Source organism: Bombina bombina, chromosome 2 (assembly GCF_027579735.1).
Source record: "Bombina bombina isolate aBomBom1 chromosome 2, aBomBom1.pri, whole genome shotgun sequence".
Lineage (NCBI taxonomy): Eukaryota > Metazoa > Chordata > Amphibia > Anura > Bombinatoridae > Bombina > Bombina bombina.
In genome coordinates this window covers 142,847,864-142,871,877 of record NC_069500.1, presented here as the reverse complement: position 1 = coordinate 142,871,877, position 24,014 = coordinate 142,847,864, and the positions used below count along the sequence as shown (strand labels likewise).

The 24,014-nt window shown below is 38.6% G+C and overlaps 2 protein-coding genes across 2 annotated transcripts in view; one reads left to right on the top strand and one right to left on the bottom strand.

The window, feature by feature from the left end:
- MTREX (Mtr4 exosome RNA helicase) overlaps window positions 1-23,567 on the bottom strand; it is a gene marked incomplete in the record, with an annotated part of 385,857 nt that extends 362,290 nt beyond the window's left edge. Inside the window, 8 exon segments of the mRNA XM_053701279.1 lie at window positions 3,320-3,444; window positions 4,975-5,065; window positions 5,323-5,497; window positions 6,996-7,108; window positions 15,133-15,195; window positions 16,023-16,089; window positions 20,442-20,579; window positions 23,235-23,567. Of these exon segments, the coding sequence (XP_053557254.1) occupies window positions 3,320-3,444; window positions 4,975-5,065; window positions 5,323-5,497; window positions 6,996-7,108; window positions 15,133-15,195; window positions 16,023-16,089; window positions 20,442-20,579; window positions 23,235-23,332 (870 nt within the window).
- A 12-nt stretch (window positions 23,568-23,579) lies between these two features.
- Window positions 23,580-24,014, top strand: part of DHX29 (DExH-box helicase 29) — a 302,630-nt gene continuing 302,195 nt past the window's right edge. Inside the window, exon 1 of the mRNA XM_053701278.1 lies at window positions 23,580-23,730. The gene's annotated coding sequence lies outside the window, so the exon portion shown is untranslated. The remainder of the gene's footprint in view (window positions 23,731-24,014) is intronic.

The following is a 24,014-nucleotide window of genomic DNA, read 5'->3' as shown; positions in this document are numbered from 1 at the left end:
CTTATGACAGAGCGACTGAAAGGTAAATGGTCTATAGGAAGCCTAAGTGACCCCTGACACTCTCCCCCCTCCCCAGTTCCCAAACTTCACTATTCCATATATGCAAGAAGAAACCACACTTCACGAAGGGCGGACCGGGTGCTTCCTCCTCGAACCTCAGGCTTCTCATCCTCTACAGCTTCAACAGATAAGCCTACCAGCTGTATTAGACTCGTTGACTCCCCAGGAGACCAGTTAACCGGATTCTTAATACCTTGTTATTTTGACATATGGTTTTAAATGTTCAAACTTTATGGCAATGTAATGCGATTCCCCCCCCCATCCACTAAAGCGATTCCCTTCCCCCCCCTCCATCCTGTTCCTCCCCGTTCACTCAGAAACGTTAAACAAAAAACTTGAGTGGGGATTATCCACATACTGGGAATCTCTCCAAATTGCATCTATCACATGATGTAAGCACCCGATTACGACACTGCCTCTGTGTAAACCAAACTGTTGCAAATTCATGTGTAATGTTTTATTCCTCATTGTGGTGTACCTACTTGGGTTCTCAATAAATAAAGATAAAAAAATATAAAAAAAATAAGAAGAGATAACAGAATCTGAGAAACCTCTGTTTTTGAGAACTAGGCATTCAACCTCCACACCATCAAATTCAGAGATTTGAGATCCGTAATATACAATAGTCCTTCATACAGCAAATCTTTTTTTGGGGGGTAGAGCCCATGGAGGAAGGGATGACATCTGAATTAGGTCCATATACCAAGTGCTCCGGGGCCACTCCGGGTTGACTATTGCAATAACTTTTGGAACAACATATTGAGGAAATAGATAGGCCAGAAGAAAGTTCCAAGGAGAGACTAGAACATCTATTGTGTGAACTATTGGATGTCTTGACCTGGCGCAATAAACCGGACACCATTAGATCTATTTCTGGAAGACCTCACCACAGGACTAATTGATCAAACATGTCCTGAAGAAGAGACCATTTTCTTGGATGGATGGATGGACTGACGACTTAGGCAATCTGCTTACCAATTGTTCACTCTATTAGTAACGTGAATGGCTAATAGGGTGCAGTGGTTTTCCTCTGCCTAAGACAGAATGTGGATACCTCTTGCATAGCTAAGGTACTTAGAGTCCCTCCCTGACAATTGATGTTCATCACGGTAGGGATGTTGTCTGACTGGAATCAAATTAATGTTTCCTTTTTGAGAAGGGGCCAAGATTGAAGGTCCTGATGAATAGCACAAATATCTAGGATGTTCGTAGGTAGCCTCGCCTCCTGAGAGGATTATACTTTCTGCGCCCTCCAGGACTCCAAAACAGCGCCCCAACTCAGACTTGCGTCCGTGACTAAGGTCCAGATAGGCTAAAGAAAATAAGATCCAAGGGTCAAATAGGGACATTTCCCTCCTCCATGAGAGAGTTTGTTTGTTGGAAAAACTGAGCTTTATCTGCTGTTCAAGGTGGAAACAATACTCTGACCACTGTTGAAGCATGGACAATTGGAGACAAAGAAGATGAAAGCGAGCAAAAGGTACAGAGTCTGCCGCGATAAGACCCACTACTTCCATACATTGTGCTACAAATGGAAAATGAGCCCTCTGTAGGGAACAGGCAAACGAAAAATTAGTTCTGTGAGGATCTGTGAGAAATAAGTGCATTTGAACAAAGTATATTATGACTTCTAGAAAAATTCCAGTTGTGGCTGAAGATAAAGAAATTTTGGGGACATTAATTTCCCATCCATGTTCCTAAAAGGAAAGGTACCATTCTGTGTGTATGAGCAGTAGCGAGAAAAAAAAAAAACTGAGCTTGGACCAGAATATCATCCAAATAAGGAGCAAAGAAAGCCCCTAATACCTCTGTGAAGATGCAAGGGGCTGTGGCCAGACCAAAGGGAAGGGTCACAAATTGGTAATATTTGTTGAGAAAAGCAAATCTCAGAAACTGGAAATGAGCCTTGTGAATAGGTATGAGCATATATGCATCCTTTAAGTCTATGGTTGTCATAAATTGACTTTCCTGAAATAGAGACAAAATGGTATGGATCATTTCCATTTTGAAAGAAGGTACACAAACAAATATGTTCAGAGTCTTTAGTTCTAGGATAGGAAGGTAGGTGCCATCCTTCTTTGGGACAATGAAGAGGTTGGAATAGAAACCCTGTCTCGGTTGAGAGATTAGAAAATGTTGGATCACTCCCATGCCCTCTAAATCTTGAGCACACTGAACAAAGATAGCTGCCTTTACAGGATTCTTTGAAACGTAAGACCTATAAAACGGTTCCCAGTGAGGGCTGGTGCGAAAGCCTATGCGATAACCCATGGATATAATATTGAGAAACCAGGGAACCTGAACTGATCGAAAACAGGCCTTCTGAAACTGAATCAATCTGCCCCTACCAAAAGATCTTCTGGACAGGGGGCCATCCTTTCATGCAGATTTCTGATTTGAATGGGGCTTTTTATTATTCTGTATTCCTTACTTCATGGATACCCTGACGTTGGCCTGTCCCGTTTTACGTTAAGCCCAGCCACTCTAAGGTCATGATAAATTAACAACACAAAACAACTCAAAATACACCATTTTGAATACCCTGACGGGGTAATTTTTATTCCTGGGCTGCCATACTGTCTCAAAAGCGACATAGGCCCAGAAAATCAATGTGCCAAATTTACATGTAAATAGGTAGGCCTCAAATCTGGCCTTTAAACTTACTGAAACCCCATAAAACCTGTTTATGGTATTGTATGTGTTCTCCCCAGGACCTTTTTAGCAGTTGCACCACCTGGAGTATTTTACTGACCACCCGGCTAAAATTTTAGCTAATATTAAGCTAAAATGAGCGAATATTAAAAAGTGTTTAAATTTTTATTGCACAATTTATAACATTTATGTTAAATTATGCAACCAATTAGTGATTTGGATACCTGGAAAATGATATAATATTAGAAAATATTACACTACCCCCACCCAGCTACTTCATAATGCCAACCGGCAGGCAAAATTTTCTTAGAACACGAATTGCTGTACTTGTGGGACACCAAAGAACACAAATATGGGTGTTATATTTTCCAAGTAATTTAATTATGAATATCATAACCATTTCTTCATTTCTAACACTTAAATTTTATTCATATAAAATTATAGTTCATATATAAATATTTGATTCTAGGTTTTGTTTATGTTCAGAAATTGGACAATTGCCTCCTTACGGAGGGGGATAAAAACACAAAAAAAAACAAAAAAAAAAACACGAACTTCACATATGTGCAATATAGGACATAACCTGTAAACATTGATATAAAGTTACCTGCTTATGAAGGTGGCAGATCCATTCTGCAAATTGACGTGCATTTGGTATAGTGGCAGAAAGAAACACATAGTGCACATTATCTGGTAAGAGAATTATTGTTTCCTCCCAGACGACTCCTCTTTCTACAAAGAAAAATAAGAGACTTGTGTCAACACAACATGCCTAAAAGCCTCTGGTTACTAATGCTGGACCTTGTGGCTTACGGGAATATATGATAAATGGATACATGCAAGTTGTCCCCATTCATTTTTGTAACTAAACTCTTAACACCACACAGTCACACACACACAAAACCTACACATATAGAGTTGTCTTTTTTGTCGTTTTATTCACTAACTAGAATCCCACTTTTTACACCTGCGATTTTGACTACATGGCACAGAGAATGCTTAAAGCATAAGAAAACACACACCATGCACAAGTGTTTACTCTTTCCTGAGAATGAAGAATAAGTGCTGATGATGTACATGTGGCATCACAGCATTTAAAAGTGCAGATTCATGTACAGAAAGTTTGTACGAAGCACTTATATATGCTACCAATTTGCCTCGGACTACATAGGGGCATGGAATGTCGATATTTATTTGGTGTATAAGTATCCATTTAAACCCCCCCCACCCCCCCAAAAAAATGATACATGTATAAAAAGTCCAAGCAAAACAACTCTATTGAAAAGGAGTTTAAATGTCAATTCCATTCTGTGTATTATTTTTTTCTCAGAGACCGGCTGCTTCCAAGAAACACTGGTGCAGGCACATCATAGGGTCAATGATCATGTCTAAAAGAAAAGGAAGCATGCAAAAGGTGCTCCTCATAGTGCAGTATCTTGCAATATGCATCGGTAAAACAAAATTAACCTTAAATAATATGAGGTATGTATAACCTCCTCTATGTGGAGACCACACTGGTTGTTAAGTGTCTGTTTCCAATCCGCTTACTTTACAGTCAAACACTGTCCTAGAAAATACACTGTGTGTTAAAGCACTTAATGTCCTTTTGATTAGTGCTCCTCTATTCATCTAGCAAAAGATCAGTGAAGACGCTCCGAACACTCCCTCCGCGGTGCTTCCACTAGCATCCGTCGCTTAGTAGCGTAAGGTGGGCCTGGCCTTACGCATTTCACAGTTTACTCCGCTTTGTCAGAGGCTTCATACCCACCCACCTCTATTTTCTGGTATTTTTATGTTGACTTTCACTTTGTGCAGCCCCCTTCTTACGCTCCTGGTTAAAGCTGAACAAATCTCTTAGGGTGCTCAGGCGCCACTCTGCACTGTCACTTTGTTGTCAAGGTGAGCAAGTTGCTTCTATTTTCTATAGAGAAGCCATCATGCGACATCCCTGCCAGGTGGCTTCTGGTTGGTTGAATTAATTTTATACACACACACACACAGATTGCTTGGATATATATTTTGTCAACAGAGGTCTCGACCCCCCCTCTCCACCCCACCAAAAGATGTTTGCCTCTTAGCCAACAATAAATGCACATTAAAAAAAAAACTAAATTATTAATGATCTACCACAGCTGAGTAATGTTAGATATGAGAGTTGTCTCATTAACAGATCAATTAAAAAAAAAAAAAACACACTTTTAAGAGTTGTCAAATTTTAATTTATAAATAAAACATTTATTAGAGAAACAACAAAGAAAATACCTGCATCTCTCATGTAATGAATCTCATCAAATATGACCCACGCCACTTCTCTCATTACTTCGGAACCTCTGTACAACATGCTGCGCAAAATCTGTAGCAGAAAGTTAACAGAAGGCATTTTGCATTAGTTTGTTTCAGAAACAAATGCCAAATATGGCTGCAGGAAACAGACATTTGGCTTTTTTTGTTGCCAGATTTATTCGTGTGAAAGTGCAACAAGCAAATATCTGGATTTGCACAGATCTCTGTGTGTGGCACTTTCATACGAACATCATAGACAAATAAAAAAAAATTACCATTAAATCTATAGCATATGCCACATATAGAGAGAGGGAGAAAAGAAAATACCTCTGTTGTCATAACCAGGCAGGATGCAGTTGGATTGATGGTAACATCACCAGTCATTAAACCAACATCTTGAAATTCTTCATACATCTCTCTGTATTTCTGATTACTCAGAGCTTTAATAGGGCTGGTGAAAATGACACGCTGTTTCTCACGCAGAGCCAGAGCAATGGCATACCTGCAGTAAATCAAGGATGCAATGTAAACATTTTACACCAAAACATTCTACTACAGAATTTGTATGGTTTAAAAAGATCGATAATCTCTTTGTATTTATACACCTTTTAGCTCTGTAATTACTTTGTTTCTAAGCCTCTGCAGAATGCCCTCTTATCTCAGTTCTTTTGACAGACATGCATTTTAGCCAATCATTGCTGACTCCTAAATAAATCCACGGGAGTGAGCAAAATGTTATCTTATATGACACGTGAACTAGCGCTGTCTAGCTGTGGAAATGCACTGAGATAAGAGGCGACCTTCAAGGGCTTAGAAATTGGCATATGAGCCTACCTAGCTTTCCACAAAGAATACCAAGAGAGCAAAGCAAATTTGATGATAAAAGTAATTGGAAAGCTGTTTAAAATTGCGTGCCCTATTGGAATCATGAAAGTTTAATTTTGAGTAGACTGTCCCTTTAAGACTCCTACCACATTCTGTCAAAAAGATGGCATAATAAATTTATATACATACACATATACATACATATATATATATATATATATATATATATATATATATATATATATATATATATAATTATTTTTCTTGTGCTCTTAACGTTTGTGCTCTACACGTTTTTTTACCTGTCTTGTTGAGGCTTTCCCTTAACACACACACGTGCATTCACTACTAACTAAAGAAAATAGCTTTCACTTCTTTTTTTTTTTTAAATAAATGAATCAAAATTATCCACGGCACTGGATATTTCAGATCAGTTGTCCGGTTTGTTACATACATGAAACCCAGCTAGCAGCTATGCTAGTCTGTAAGAAGTCACATTCATGAGGCAAAGAAAACCAAGCAATAAAGAACAGACCTCACCTCATATGGTTAAAACTTTCCACAAAATGCCTAATTTTAAAAGGACATTTTTAGTAAGAGTTTGCAATAGGGCGGGTTTGTTTACAGTCTACAGCAGCTAAAATTCAGAGTATTTATTTGTTATATAAGATTATTTCATACTGCACATTAATGTCTTGCAATGGTCTGCCAAAGGAAAAAGCAAAACATTTTTTATGGGAATTAGACAAGAAAGTTGTATTAAAGGGATAGTCTAGTCAAAATTAAACTTAAGATTCAGATAAAGCATGCAATTTAAAGCAACTTTCTAATTTACTCCTATTACCAATTTTTCTTCGTTCTCTTGGTATTTTTATTTGAAAAAGCAAGAATGTAAACTTAAGAGTCGGCCCATTTTTGGTTAGCACCTGGGTAGCACTTGCTGATTGGTGTCTAAATGTAGCCACCCAATCAGAAAGCGCTACCCAGGTGAAGAACCAAAAATGGGCTAAATAAAGATACCAAGAGAACGAAGAAAAATTGATTATAGGAGTAAATTAGAAAGTTGCTTAAAATTGCATGCTCTATCTGAATCATTAAAGTTTAATTTTGACTAGACTATCCCTTTAAACAAAAGGAAGGGTATAACTATGCCACCTTTTAAAAGAACTACTTACTCAGCGCACACTGTCTTCCCAGCAGATGTATGGGCTGACACCAGAACAGACTGATTGTTATCTATGCACAGAAGGGCTTCTCTCTGAAAGGCATCCAGAATGAAAGGATATTCCTGCAAATAAAGAAAGAAATGTAAAAAAATAATAAGACACTTTTAAAATCACTTATATTTTCAAATGTGCTTCGTTCTCTTGGGATACCTTGTTTTAAAAAAAAAAAAATAAAAAAAAAAAAATAAAATAAAAATTATGCGCATATCCTACATTAGTGGGAGCTAGCTGCTGATTGGTGACTGCACACATTTGTCTCTTGTGATTGGCTAACTAGATGTGTTCAGCTAGCTGCCAGTAGTGCAATCCTGTTCCTTCAGCAAAAAACAACAAGATAATGAAGCAAATTTGATAATAGAAGTAAATTGAAAAGTTGATTAAAATTGTATGTTCTATTCAGAATCATGAAATAGATTTTTAGGGTTTTCCCGTCCCTTTAACCCCTTAGTGACCGAGGACGTGCAGGGTACGTCTGAAAAAAAAAGGCAGTTAACGCCTGACGACGTACCCTGCACGTCCTCGGCTAAAGTGAGTGCTGGAAGCGATCAAGATCGCTTCCAGGCACTATTACAGTACTGCAGGGATGCCTCGATGTCTGGGCATCCCTGCAGTGCTGTTACGGAGTGCCGGGACCGGAGCGATCACTCCCCCTTGAGTGATCACTTCCGGTTTTGCTCCACGTGGAGCCCGGCAGTGCAGCAGAGCATCGGAAGCGATCGGACACGCTTCCGATGCTCTGCTAGTGTGCTAAGTGCCTCGGTGGGTCGAGGCACTTAGTTAGTAAATAAATTAAATAAAATTTAAAAAAAAAAAAAAACGGTAATAAAATAAAAAGCCCCCACATATAGCCCCCCCCCCCCCCATGAGGCTTCCAAAATGGCGATGCCCGGTGCATCATGGGGCATCTGGGGGTGTCCCTAGCCTGTCTCACCATAGGGGCAAGCTAGGGTCACCCAATCTGAGCCTTCTTAGAAAAAAAAAAAATAATAATAAAATCTCCCATTTGTCTGATCAGGTCAATATTTGTAAATATTGACTCTGATCAGTGTGGATCTCCCTCCCTCTCCTCACTTGCTATTTTGTTGGAGAGAGAGAGAGACCTGTATTTCAGCAGAGAGAGATTTATTTCTTTTATTTGTTAAAAAATTTAAAATCCAAAGGCTCTTTTCAGAGCCATTAACCCCTAGCTTGCCAGTGATCACTATAAATCACTGGCAGTAGCACAGCTGCACTTTTTTTTGCTGTCTGTGCATTTTTTTAGGGGTTAATTTTTGTTGTTGTATTTTTTTTTAAAAACCCAAAGGCTCCTTTCAGAGCCATTTAGCTAATTTAATTTAAAGACTATTTAACCCCTAGCTTGCCAGTGATCGCTATACATCACTGGCATTACCATAGCTGTACTTTTTTGCTGTCTGTGCATTTTTTAGGGGTTAATTTTTGTTGTTGTAATTTTTTAAAAACCTAAACGCTCCTTTCAGAGCCATTTAGCTAATATAATTTAAATAGTATTTAACCCCTAGCTTGCCAGTGATCGCTATAAATCACTGGCATTAGCATAGCTGTACTTTTTTGCTGTCTGTGCATTTTTTTAGGGGTTAATTTTTGTTGTTGTAATTTTTTAAAAACCCAAAGGCTCCTTTCAGAGCCATTTAGCTAATTTAATTTAATTTAAAGAGTATTTAACCCCTAGCTTGCCAGTGATCGCTATAAATCACTGGCATTAGCATAGCTGTACTTTTTTAAAAAAAAAACCCAAAGGCCATTTAGTTAATTAATTAATTTTGGTTTTCTGTGACAGATACAAAAATGTCACAGAAAAGATATAGTGCTGAGGAGGCGTATGCCATCCTTGCGTCAGAGTCAGATGCCTCTATGTCTGACTCAGACCCCAATTTTGACCCTGCCATATGATCAGATACATCATTAGATGCAGTCTCAACCGATAGTGATGTATCTGTGGCTGCTAGCCCCCCTGCCAGCCCCCCTGCTAGAAGGAGGCGTGTTGCTGCCATTGCCGCTGAAGAGTGGGTAACGCCTCATCTCCAGAGGCCAGATATCCCACCCTTCACAGCAAATGCTGGCATAAATATAGATGTGGCAGGTTTTAGCCCCCAACAGTTTCTGGAGGTGTTTCTGGGTGATGATGTATTGGGGAACATTGTCGCCCAAACTAATTTATATGCCCATCAGTACCGTGCTGCAAAGCCTGAAACATATTTGGCAAAGCAGCAATGGGCCCCCATCAATGTGCCAGAATTTAAAAAATTCTGGGCATTGACTATGCTGATGGGCATCATAAAGAAACCCTCCGTTCGCTCCTACTGGAGCAGTAGCCCCATCTGCTCTACCCCCATTTTCTCCCAGAGTATGTCGAGGCAGAGATATGAAATGATTCTTCATTTCATGCACTTCAGCGACAACAGCCTGTGCCCCCCTAGGGAGCATCCCCAATTTGACAGGCTGTATAAAATCCGCCCCCCTGATTACCCACTTTTCTGCCAGGTTTGCAGAGGCTTATACACCTGGAAGGAATATATGCGTTGATGAATCCCTGATGAAGTATAAGGGAAGGCTGGGATTCAAGCAGTATATTCCTTCCAAGCGCTCCAGGTATGGGGTAAAGGTGTATAAGCTCTGTGAGAGCGAGACTGGGTATACTCAGGCCTTCCGGGTGTATGAGGGAAAGGATAGCCACCTTGACCCTCCAGGTTGCCCAGAACATATGGGAACCACTGGCAAGATTGTCTGGGACCTGATATTACCCCTAATGAACAAAGGGTATCACTTGTACTTAGACAATTATTATACAAGTGTCCTTTTGTTCAAGCTACTGTATTGCTTTGATACAGTAGCTTGCGGTACTATTAAAAAGAACCGCAAAGGTTTCCCAGGACAACTTGTACGCACCCGGCTACGAAGGGGGGAGACCTCAGCTCTGCGCCAAGAGGAGCTGTTGGCACTTAAGTACAGAGACAAGAAGGATGTATACCTTCTTACCACCATCCACACAGAGAGGACGGTGGCGGTCTCTGTACGTGGCAGAGCTGAGATCATAAGGAAGCCAGTGTGCATCAAGTCTTATAACCGACATATGGGTGGGGTTGATCTGGCAGATCAGCTGCAGCAGCCCTACCTAATTATGCGGAAGACAAGGGCCTGGTACAAAAAGGTTGCAATTTACCTAATGCAGATTGCAACCCACAACGCTTTTTTGTTGTTCAAAAAAGCAAACCCCGGAATGAAACAGACTTTTTTACAATTTCAGCTCCAGATCATTTCGGGGATTTTGTACCATGATGCACCTGCTCCCCGGGCGGTGATGGGAGAGAGCAGAGTTGGGGCTACTCATTTTATTTTTAAAATCCCCCCTACTGCCGCAAAGCAGAGACCACAAAAAAAATGCAGAGTCTGTACCAAGAGGGGGCAGAGAAGGGACACTGTATATCACTGTCCTGATTGCCCTGGACAGCCTGGACTCTGCATTGGGGACTGCTTCAAGCGGTACCATACAATGGTCAATTTTTAAAAAATAAATACATTTGCTGTTATTTTTTTTTTGTTATGTTTACTGTTAAATTTTTTGTTGTTATTTTTTTACTTTTAATGTGCCAGATTTTTACATTTCACTAATATATTTTTTTTTTCTAAAATGGGGCTGTTTTTTTTTTTTTTTTTTACAAAAACCCCTGTCAAACCTATGCATGGGGGACATAGGTGTTCTCAAGGTGCCTTGCAGAAAACAACCTGTAGTATTTTTTTTGCACTAACTTACAACAGTCTCTCCTAAATCATAGTCAAAAAGCAATGTGTGTGTAAAAATGAAAATTGAAAAAATGCCACCATACACTTTCTCCAATTTTTTTAGCTAAAACAGTTACTTCAAATGCATCAAAGCACACCATATACAATACCTTGGGGTGTCAACATTTCAAAAATATGCACATTCATGGCAATAAATAAAAGTGGGGTTTACAATAGGCCCCAAACTAAAGATAGGCCTATCAGAAGAAATACTCTCACTTAATAACTAAAATCACAAGTCATAAAATTGTAACATAACCTTCCCAAAATCCTGGCAAACCTATGCATGGGGGGCATAGGTGTACTCAGGGTGCCTAGCAGAAAACAACCTGAAGTATTTTTTTGCACTAACTTACAACAGTCTCTCCTAAATCATAGTCAAAAAGCAATGTGTGTGTAAAAATGAAAATTGAAAAAATGCCACCATACACTTTCTCCATTTTTTTTTAGCTAAAACAGTTACTTCAAATGCATCAAAGCACACCATATACAATACCTTGGGGTGTCAACATTTCAAAAATATGCACATTCATGGCAATAAATAAAAGTGGGGTTTACAATAGGCCCCAAACTAAAGATAGGCCTATCAGAAGAAATACTCTCACTTAATAACTAAAATCACAAGTCATAAAATTGTAACATAACCTTCCCAAAATCCTGGCAAACCTATGCATGGGGGGCATAGGTGTACTCAGGGTGCCTAGCAGAAAACAACCTGAAGTATTTTTTTGCACTAACTTACAACAGTCTCTCCTAAATCATAGTCAAAAAGCAATGTGTGTGTAAAAATGAAAATTGAAAAAATGCCACCATACACTTTCTCCATTTTTTTTTAGCTAAAACAGTTACTTCAAATGCATCAAAGCACACCATATACAATACCTTGGGGTGTCAACATTTCAAAAATATGCACATTCATGGAAACAAATAAATTGGGGTATGTTAAAATACCCCCAAAAAGACAATAGGCAAAGAAAATATGTTAAATGTGAAAAAAAAAATCACAAACGCATGTTGGACATTTGGCATTACACCCCCCAAACAAGCCAAGAAACTTATGCATAGGTGGTATCACTGTACTCAGGAGATGTTGGTGAACACATATTGGGGTCTTCTTTGGCAGTAACACATAACAGGAGCTGAGAATTCATGTCTAAAGTACAATGTGTGTGAAAAATAACACACAAAAAATGACTGCCTAATAGTTTGACAAAGAATTAGTGCATGGAAAGTGTTAAAATACCAGCATTTGAAATACCCTAGGGTGTCTACTTTTCAAAAATATATGGTTTGATGGGGGTAAATTACATTGGCCGGCTTCAGAAATGTCCTACATAGGACATGGGTGCATGGGATGTGAAAATTCCAAGTTGAAAAACTGGAATGCGCCCCCTAAAAATAAGGCCTTTTAGCCCCCAGAGAACCCAACACACCTATACATGGGTGGTATCACTGTACTCAGGAGATGTTGTTGAATACATATTGAGGTTTTTTTTGGCAGTAACACATAACAGGGACTGAGAATATATGCCTAAAGTACAACGTGTGTGAAAAATAACACAAAAAAAATGACTACCCAAAAGTTTGACAAAGACTAGTGGTTGAAATAGTGCATGGAAAGTGTTAAAATACCAGCATTTGAAATACCCTAGGGTGTCTACTTTTCAAAAATATATGGTTTGATGGGGGTAATTTACATTGGCTGGCTTCAGAAATGTCCCAAATAGGACATGGGTGCATGATGACAGATGTGAAAATTCCAAGATGAAAAACTGGAATGCGCCCCCTAAAATTAAGGCCTTTTAGCCCCCAGAGAACCCGACACACCTATACATGGGGGGTATCACTGTACTCAGGAGATGTTGTTGAATACATATTGAGGTTTTTTTTGGCAGTAACACATAACAGGGACTGAGAATATATGCCTAAAGTACAATGTGTGTGAAAAATAATGCAAAAAAATGACTACCTAAAAGTTTGACAAAGACTAGTGGTTGAATTAGTGCATGGAAAGTGTTAAAATACCAGCATTTGAAATACCCTAGGGTGTCTACTTTTCAAAAATATATGGTTTGATGGGGGTAATTTACATTGGCCGGCTTCAGAAATGTCCCAAATAGGACATGGGTGCATGATGACAGATGTGAAAATTCCAAGATGAAAAACTGGAATGCGCCCCCTAAAATTAAGGCCTTTTAGCCCCCAGAGAACCTGACACACCTATACATGGGGGGTATCACTGTACTCAGGAGATGTTGTTGAATACATATTGAGGTTTTTTTTTGGCAGTAACACATAACAGGGACTGAGAATATATGCCTAAAATACAATGTGTGTGAAAAATAATGCAAAAAAATGACTACCTAAAAGTTTGACAAAGACTAGTGGTTGAATTAGTGCATGGAAAGTGTTAAAATACCAGCATTTGAAATACCCTAGGGCAGTGCTTTCCAAACTGTGTGTCAGGACACACTAGTGTGTCGGCAGCAGTGTGTAGGTGTGTCCCAGCTTCAGCACAATTTTTTTTTTTCTTGGTTTCTGACTTTCCGCCTGCCTGCTACGCATATCACATGGTTGACATGTGATTGATACCTAGGGGGATACAGATCATCTTAACCTATTGGCACACCTCAGTGGGAACTGAAACTATTCCCATTGGCGGCACATTGGCTCCTGACTGCACGTGTAGTCTCCTTAATTGGCTAGTGACTGCATGTGTAGTCAGTGAGTGGGACAACAGTGTGTTTGCAGTGCGGGCAGTAGTCAATCGGACTCACCGAGCTCTGAGGGCGGCAGCTTAAATGCTGAGCTGAAGTCAGTGGGTTTTTTTTGGCAACTAGCTCCCTGTAGTGCATTGCTGCTCCTGCTCTTGATATATGGATAGGAAGTGGAAGCTTAAAAATGCTTGATGATAAAATGCGAGTGTCTTTAGCTAATATTCCACCAAATATTCAGAAACTGTGTTAATCCCATCAACCTCATACATCCCATTAAAATAGCAAGTAGCTATTGGTGTTATTAAACTTTTTTTAATTCTTGCACATACATACTGTTACTTGTAAATACATTTCGTTATTATATAATTTATGTTTGTGTCTGTATCTCTTAAAACAAGTTAGTTTAACCTCCTTTTTGCTAGTACAACTGAATTACTGTGTCGCGAAATGATGTAGGTCTAAAAAGTGTGTCACCAACATAACCAGTTTGGAAAGCTCTGCCCTAGGGTGTCTACTTTTTAAAAATATATGGTTTGATGGGGGTAATTTGCATTGTCCGGCTTCAGAAATGTCCCAAATAGGACATGGGTGCATGACGACAGATGTGAAAATTCCAAATTAAAAAACTGGAATGCGCCCCCTAAAAATAAGGCCTTTTAGCCCCCAGAGAACCCAACAGACCTATACATGGGTGGTATCACTGTACTCAGGAGATGCTGCTGAAGACATATTGGGGTGTTATTTGGCAGTAACCCTTAACGTTCTCAGTAAATGTATTCTTGAATTGCTATTTTGTCAAAAAAATCACCACTTTTTTTTTTTTTTTTTCAAACTTTGGCATAGATTGGTGGTAAAATAGTTGCATGGAAAGAGTCAAAATACCCCATGTTTAATACCTTAGGTTGTGTTCTTTTAAAAAATATATATATGTGAAGGGTTAATCAGGGATTCCTGACAGATATCAGTGTTCCAATGTAACTATCGCTAATTTTTTTAAAAAAATTTGGAAATAGCAAAGTGCTACTTGTACTTATTGCCCTATAACTTGCAAAAAAAGCAAAGAACATGTAAACATTGAGTATTTCTAAACTCAGGACAAAATTTAGAAACTATTTAGCATGGGAGTTTTTTGGTAGTTGTTGAAGTGTAGGAGATTTTGAGGGTCAAAGTTAGAAAAAGTGTGTTTTTTTTCAATTTTTTCCTCATATTTTATAAAAATTTTTATAGTAAATTATAAGATATGATGAAAATAATGGTATCTTTAGAAAGTCCATTTAATGGCGAGAAAAACGGTATATAATATGTGTGGGTACAGTAAATGAGTAAGAGGAAAATTACAGCTAAACACAAACACCGCAGAAATGTAAAAATAGCCTTGGTCCCAAACGGACATAAAATGGAAAAGTGTTGCGGTCATTAAGGGGTTAAATTCATATCACAGTAGCTACTCAGGACTATTGTTCAATACAGTGGGTGGAATTTAAGGGAAATAAAGCTTCCAATAGATTAAACAAAACAAATGTAAATTAAAATGAATCAATGGTGCATAATATAAATGAACACCTCACCTTTGCTGCTTTGCCTATTCTGGATTTTAAGGGCATGTATTCTTCATTGAAAGGGAGAGCTACCTGAGGAGGAAAAAACATAATGGAGTGGTGTTAAAACTTTGAATTGTCAGGATTATAACCTGTCCATCTGCTCTGAGACGGCGGACAGACATTGCCGAAAATCAACCCGATTCAAGTCACTGAAGAACACAACAGTTAAATAATTTATATAGAAGTGTCCTAAAAATCAGTACAATTGTTCTAAAGAGGCCAAAATGTGAGTCAACAGGACTGTGTAAAAATGTATTCTGAACAAAAGAAACCTCAGAAATAACTAAAGAACCTGTCACATTTACACTAAATGTGATCCTGCTAAAATATGGAGGGTTCAGCTAACTTTGAGTCTAGAAATAGTTTTGTATAGAGAATACTCCTCCAAAGAAGCAGTTCTACTCTAGGTTTTTTAAACAGTTTATTAAACAGTCTTAAGACTTCATGCTAAATCTGGAGTATTTGGAATATCTGGTCACTATTTAAAAAGGGACAGTGTATTGTAAAATTGTTTTCCCTTTAATGTGTTCCCAATGACTTGTTAGTCCAACTGCAGAGTACATAATTTATGAAAATTTTATTTTTTTTGGGTGCATTTCTGTACACAAAACAGTTCATTTTGCTAGTTGAAATCACAACTTATTCTGATGCGTTGTTTGGAGAAAGAGCAGACACACAATTTTACAGTACACTGCCCTTTAAAATTTCACTTTAGAAAAAAATGTAATTGTATCTTCAACACGAGACATTTGAATTATGTTTCCAAGTTGTCATTAACAGCCATTTCAATTGCCTGAATTAAAATAATGACCTCAAACCCCCCTTTAACAGAACAGCACCTACTGCAAGCTACTTACCTCATGCGTACAACCCTCAACTGTTTCTACGGCTTCTACTTTTATTCTGGGCATAAAATCTGCCAAGCTACAAAGGAATAAGAAGTCATTAATGCTACACATTCAAGGCAATAAAAGCAAGTTCAAATAATTCCATAGTGCAACGGCAAACCTATAGAGCTCAACTGCTAGACAGATATATTGAAAACAAAGATAAGGCTGAGAATAATGTGCAGATGAAAACTATAAAAGTTATGGAAATATTAAAAAAATATATGAGTTAAGTTTTATAGTTTCCATAAAGCAATGCCATGTTGTAAACTATGTTTTCTTCTCCACTAAGGCCAATTAGGAACAGTTATAAATGAACAGTTATAAATGAGTAATTGGAGTGTTCTATGTTCTCAGTGACTATGTAGAACAGAGTTAAAGGGCCATATACTAGTGGGAAAATAACATGCTCTAATTCATTAGGGCATGTAATGTTATGACTAGTGACCCTGTACTGCGGGTCCTGAGAGGAAACCACCACTGATCAAATGAGCAGCTCTAGTTGCACATCTGAGTCATGTGACTAGGGTCCCAAACGGCACTTCTACTGTGTGTTTAACACCGTTGCACGGTTAAACACACGGTAGTGCACAGTAAGTCATAAAATTAGAGCATGTAAGCCAATTCAGATAGAGAATACAATTTTAAACAACTTTCAAAGTTACTTCCATTATCTTATTGTTGCTTCATTCTCTTGGTATCCTTTGTTGAATAAGCAGCATTGCCCTATTGTGAGCTAGCAGAATGCATTATGTGAGCCCATAACATGTGGCATATGTGTGCAACCAATAATTGACAGCTCCTGAGCCTACCTAGGTATGCTTTCTAACAACGGATATCAAAATAATTAAACTAATTAGATAATAGAAGTAAATTGGACAGTTAAAAAAAAAATAAAAAAAAAAAAAATCACATGCTGTATCTGAATCATGTAAGAATTTTTTTTTTTTTTTAATAATTTGGGTTTCATATCCCTTTAAGTCTGGAGTCTACTCATCCATTTCTAACACAAATCGCAACGCACACAATTATTCAGATATGAATTACAGAAAAAGGGGAAAAATAAATAATGAAAGCAAATACAAAGGTCTTTCACTACACATATTTAAAGATAGATTACTGGCACTAGTCAGCGTTAATTAGGAAAAAAATGGACTGGTAATTAAGATTACAGTCTGGTGCTACCCCCCCAAAACAATTATCAATATGAAGAGGGATTAGGGAAGAGTCAAAGTAGGGGTTTAATTTGAGCACTCTTTACTATTATGGGTACATATAATTAAAAGTGTAAAATACTTTATTTAGTAAATATATAATAAAGTAGTTATAACAGACAGGTTCCATAAGAAATGGAAAATCAAAACCCACATTAAACTGTCAGAGCACGAATGTTATATACTGTCTTATCTGTTCCTGTGATCGTTTTTACATAGGTATGACAACACGAAAACTGGGTATCAGGGTGACAGAGCATTTAAGCAACATTCGAAATGCTCAAAAAGATCTTGACAAAGGGAAACAAATTACCAATGTAGCTAAGCACTTCCTAAAGTGTCATGTGCGCAAAACAACGTTTAAATGTTGGGGATTAGAAAAAGTAAAGTCAGGAATCAGAGGTGGCAACTGTGAAAAAACCCTACTCCAAAAGGAGACTAAATTGGATTTTCAAATTTAACACTGTTATGCCCAATGGAATGAATGAAGCCAACAATTATTGTGTCTATCTATAAAACAATGTCAGTATCACTTTAATAATTATTAAAGTAGGGACAATGAATTTTGCTGTATCTTGTGAGAGGTGAATTTATATAGCTAGAGAGAAACCATTATGTAGATAAACCTAATCATGGTTAAATAATACAATGCTACATTTACAGTGTAACAACGACTGAATATCAACTGGACCATATCCTTTAATAATTCAATTACAGGTGGCCCTCGTTTTACAACGGTTCAATTTACACCGTTTCAGAATAACAACCTTTTTTTCCAGTCATGTGACTGCTATTGAAAAGCAGTGCATTTATTAAAATAGCCAGTAGGTGGAGCTGTCCGCTTGTGCTGCAGCAAAGCCAAGCAAGCTGAAATTAATCCGTTTAACCAGACCTGAGCTATCGAGCAGATTTCAAAGGAACAAGATCTTCCTGTCTATAAATCAGTCCAGATTGGAATGCATAGAAAGAACTGTTTGCAGAAAAATGCAAGTGAAGTCTGTGTTGTGTGATTATTTTATTAGGTTTATAATGCTGTTTAGCAAATGTTTTTGCTCATTTAACTTAGTTTAATTATATATTCTTTGTTGTGTGATTATTTTATTAGGTTTATAATGCTGTTTAGCATTTAAAGTCTTCATTTCAAAGCTTTAAATATAATGTATTAGGTGTTACTTATGACAATTTTGAGAGGGGCCTGGAACCTAACTCCCTCACTTCCCATTGACTTACATTATAAACTGGGTTTCAATTTACAACGGTTTTGATTTACAACCATTCCTTCTGGAACCTAACCCCGGCGTAAACTGAGGGCTACCTGTATATGGATCAGGATTTGGGAATAGTGAACGTTTTCATATGGAACAGTCTAAGAAACACTTATGGATATAGCAATAGTATACTTAAATAACTCAAACCTATTAGGTACAAAATGGTAGATTCCGATTATATAGGGACTGTTCCGCCTTGCACTATAATGCTAAATATAACTGTTCAAGAAACACTAATGTACATAGTAACAGTAATTTTACATTTATCAGTGGAATACTGAGATGTAGATACTGTTTTACCTTATACCATTCCATAACCTCTAACCGAAAGGACCTACATAAGATGACTGATAACATAAATTTGACATAGAGTGGCATGCCACCGCAGTACAATAAGTAAAACGCAATAGTCACTTTAACTCAGGCACTGCCCCTATAGGGTCAATTTATCAATGTAGGTGTTAACATCTTCCAGTTCAGTTGTAATATTTGAGGATATTTGTATACATTTGGCCTCTTAATATATTAACTTGCCTCTTATATGTGCCGCCCATACACTCGTTAACTGTCACACACACATCCTATATCAGAGCATATTAATGCAGAATTGTTTAAGTAATCACGGCTGATCAGGTTACAAATAAGAACCTAATAGTATTTGTTATCCACCGGTCAGTGAGGTTGCAAAATGGATTTATGGTTTTATAGACAGTATTAACATTAGGATAGCAATAGTTAATGATAACCGTTGCCACTCAACGAAATATAAAAATACCACCCCATTGATGCGTAACAAGCCGTTATCCAACAGATGGCTGAATAACACGCCCATTATACGACACTTACAGGGCAAAGACAACTCGACATGGAGCATAAAGTAGGAGTGATATAGAGTGTCACTAAAGCACTAACTGTTTATTAATGCATCTGTTAACCGATGGATAAACACTATTATGAGCTATACCTATATGTTAGAGTCACATAAACTTAATGATCGCAACAACGATGTTATGCATGGTACGTCGGCTGTAACGGACCATTGTGTTTTTACACATTAGAGATCAACAAATAACAAGGATTATCCTACACTAACAGTGACTCGTGAATCTGGGTAAAAAAAAAAGTGAGATTACAACCTCTTTCTATCTACACAAAAAATAACAACACCACCCCCAGGATGCATAAGAATATACGATCCAATCAATGGAAGCTGTAACACACGCCCACAACGTGGTTAAGCCTACCTAGGGGGAGGGGCGTTTAAGTCATTGAGGGATATGATTGGATAGTTATCGTTTACATTATGTGTATTTAAAGGGGTGGCATCCAAACTTCGGGTTTGCCAGTATTCTCACATTGACAAAGGCTTGCGAAGACGGCCGAAACGAGTTTGTGCTCAGTGCACTGTTGTTGCACTTTTTTTAATCCTGTATGTTTATCACCACTGTCACCTGAAGCCGAGGACTACAGATATTGGCCAGGAAACAGAGGGGTGGTGTAACATAATAGTTTATTAATTTTGCTAACAATAGTGGTACATTACTAGGAGATATTTATCTCCCTCTTTGAATTATATTTACTAAATAAAGTATTTCACTTTTAAATTATATGTACCCATAATAGGAAAGAAAGCTCAAATTATACCCCTACTTTGGTTCTTCCCTAATCCCTCTTCATATTGAATACACATATTTAAACATGTTGTAGCGCAATCGTATTGTGTTTAATGTCCTTTTAACTACAGTTAATATTAAAACAACCCTGTGAAATAAAGAACTGTTGTCTATTTAAAAGGTAAAGCATCTAAACAATACCCATGGTAGAGGCCTATGTATAAATCAGTACTGCTTTTCAGTGTTAGTGAAACTCCTTTACAGATATTTAAATTTAAATAAAGTCATTCTTACTTTACGTCTTCAGTAGATGGTTCCAGTTTTATTTTCTTCCCAAACACATTTTCCTCAGTGCCATCAAGACAGCCGGCATCTCGCTTTGGCTTTCCCGTAGAACCCACAAGCACAACTTGAGGTTTAGCACTTCGTTTTCTGCAGAGAGAGAGAGAGAAAAAAAAAAAAAGTGACATGAATTATTACCCACTGAAGCTATTGAAATAGTTTATTATCAATGCATTTTTAAACTGTTCTTACTAATAACAAATAAGAAAGGTGAAGGGATGGTACAAGCAAAAAGAAGAAAAGGATCCTTTTGTTCTCCATATTCATAAATGAACTTCACTTAATTTGCAAAACCTCAACTGTACGTGTGTGTGTGTGTGTGTGTGGATGACACCATAATATATGCAACAAAACCAAACATAACACAACTCGAGGCTGTGTTGCAGCTGGATTTTTTAGAAGTTGAAAGATGGATCTGTAAAAATAAACTGTTTCTAAATACTGACAAAACAGTAACCATGGGTATTGGAACAAATCAAGAATTAAAATAATCAAATTACGCATAGCTAAACATAATTACATTATCAAACTGTAGTCTGGACCCTGTCAACTCCTATAAGTAACTGGGTATTTGGCTTGATCCTAACCTGTCGTTTGGACCTCATATTGACAAATGTTTGTCCAAACTGTACCTGCAAATTGGAGCCCTTTTTAGAAATAAATGCTGTCTAAATCTTGAGGTTAGGAAACATATGGTACAACAAACGCTGATCCTGACAATCAATTACGGAGATGTTGTGAATGCCTCTACACTTCAGATCCATCTCAGTAAACTTGCAAATCTCTACAACTCGTTATGCCGATTTGTCCCGCAATGTGACTATAAAAATCATCATTGTGATATCTTAAAAGAACTGGCTCTTGCATGACTCTAGTCGCTTTCATCTATTGCCTCGTCTATAACCACTTTTCTGAGAAATTCCTGCACTACCTGAGCAGTATGCTCACCCCTGCTCCCTCCAACTTAAGGTCCTTTTCTTCCACTCTCCATTTCCTATTATAACAAGGAAGCTGGTCAGCCTGCGTTGTTTTTCAGAGCTTCTCGACTGTGATATAATCACCCGGAAACTACCAAATCCTCCAGCAACCAGAGATCCTTGAAATGAAAAATCTCTCTTTGTTCCCCATATTTATCATTGCACAAGGTAAAACTTGTGCAATACTGCCCCCCTCATTTAACCAATTGCGTTAGAGTATCAAAGTCCTCCTCCTCAGACCCAATAAATCCGCATGGGATGACTCCTGGTGGCCCACAGCCCTCGGTCACCCTCCAACCCCAACCGACCACGCACGAAATCTAGGCTTCATCCTGGACTCACTCTCCATGAACTGACAAATCAATACCATCACCTCACCAAGCTTCCACAAAAATCTTCAAGTAGATCCCTACCGAAACCAGGAAAACAGTCACCCACGCCCTGGTCAGCAGCCAGTTGGACTACGGCAACCCACTCTACGCCGGCTCTACCATCATACTCCAAAAGAGACTCCAACATATCCAGAACGCCTCAGCCAGACTCATCCTCGACATACCTCCCCAATGACATATCACCTAACACTTAAGGAACCTTCACTGGCTCCCCATCAACAAGAGAATCACCTTCATGCTCCTTACCCACACGTTCAAGGCCCTACAAAACATCGGACCCGAATACATCAACCACTGCGTAAAGTTCTATACCCCCATTAGACAACTAAGATCGGACGACCAAGCACTCGCAGTCACCCCCCGCATCAGCAAATCCACAGCGGGCGGAAGATCCTTCTCCCACATAGCAGCAAAGACATGGAACACCTCCTGCTGCACCTCAGACAATCCACCTCCCTTACAAAGTTCAGAAAGGACCTCAAAACCTGGCTCTTCGACTGAATGCCCATCCCCTCCCCCCTCCTATCTGCTTTCCCTTAGCGCCTTGAGACCCTCACATGTGATTAGTTTGCGCTCTATGAGTACCCAATAGATAGTAGGGGTTGTTAATAACCCAGGTTGAATGAAACCAGCAGATTTTCATCCGCCAACTCCAGTTTGTTGAGAGGGTTAATGAAGCAGCAGTTTAAAACTCTACTTCACATTATATCAGTTGCAGGCTCAAATGAGCAAGTCTGCAACTGATCGAGGCATTCACTTCATAATAAACCTTGCCATTGGACATATTTTTGTGACTGATAAACTGGGAAGAGCCTTGTAATGTTCTTCAATGTAATAACAACAACAATAACTATGTTAGAAGGTGGATTTGATTTATGATTTCCACTAAGAATGGAGCAAACAATAACAATGCATTACAGGTTTTTTTATTGCTGCAACAGTACATGAGATGAACTCGATAACAGGCTCTATTGAATATTTTTATATAGGTGCTAAAAAGCGACATCAATAACTATATCTGGATGGGCAGATATAATACCCTATTGGACCAACCAATTGTGTGCCTACAATTTTGCTTCTGGATCCTAGCATTCATGTTTATTCAACACATGGCTATATATACCGAGCATTTTACCAGGCACCACACAACTTGATAGACCGTTTTCTTTAACTGTCTCATTATTGCTTGTCCTACTTATGTCTGATATACAGAATTGGTGCCTCTGTGTATATTGAGCTTTATGCCAACCTATCTACTTATGTGTAAAGTCCTGTGTTACTACCACACACAATCAATAAATGAGAGAATGTGTATAATGCGCTGACTTAAAACAGCAAATCTGCAGAGCACCAGGTGCTAAAAATAGGTCCCTCACCCGCTCTTGCCGGTGGGTCCGGACTCCCCCGTCTTGTTGGCAGCCGGCGCATCATCATCGAACACACTAAAGAGATCGTCCCCGAAAGCGTCCGCCATATTCACGAATGTGCCAGCTAATACTTGGATGTCAGGGAAATTCCCCGCTCTCTGTTCAGTTATTACAGCCTACTAAATCCGTTCACGTAAGCCAGCTGTTTACGGTTAACGGGGAATAGAAACGAAACGTCCGCGATATAGTTGTCACAAGATACTCGTGCAGGTTAACTTGTCGCCGACCGATGACGTCGTCGTTCTCTAGTAACGCAGTTTAGTGACTAGCTCTAACATTGGTGCTACACGAAAGACGGGGCGTGGCTTTGGAAGGGGAGAGTGACGTGAACTACAACGGGTTTCCTGAACGGCTCGTGACGTCACTCTACCGGTGTCTGAGTAGCCTGAGTGCAGTTTACGGTGCTGCTGAAATAGAATGTGATGGGCAGGAAGGGCTGTGATTGGTGAGCTAGACAATCTCACAATGTGCTACACGTGGCAGTGTGTGTTTACATGTGTTCATGTATGGAAATGTGTCTGATTACAACACTGTGTACACCATTAGACCAGAAATGCTTATGTAATTGTGTATACACGTGCACATGATGCGACAACATATGTGATATAGTTGTGTATACACGTGCACTTGATAAGACTACAGACTATGATGTAGTTGTGTATATGTGTGCATATGATAAGACTAGAGATTATGATGTAGCTGTGTATGTGGGTGCACATGATAAGACCT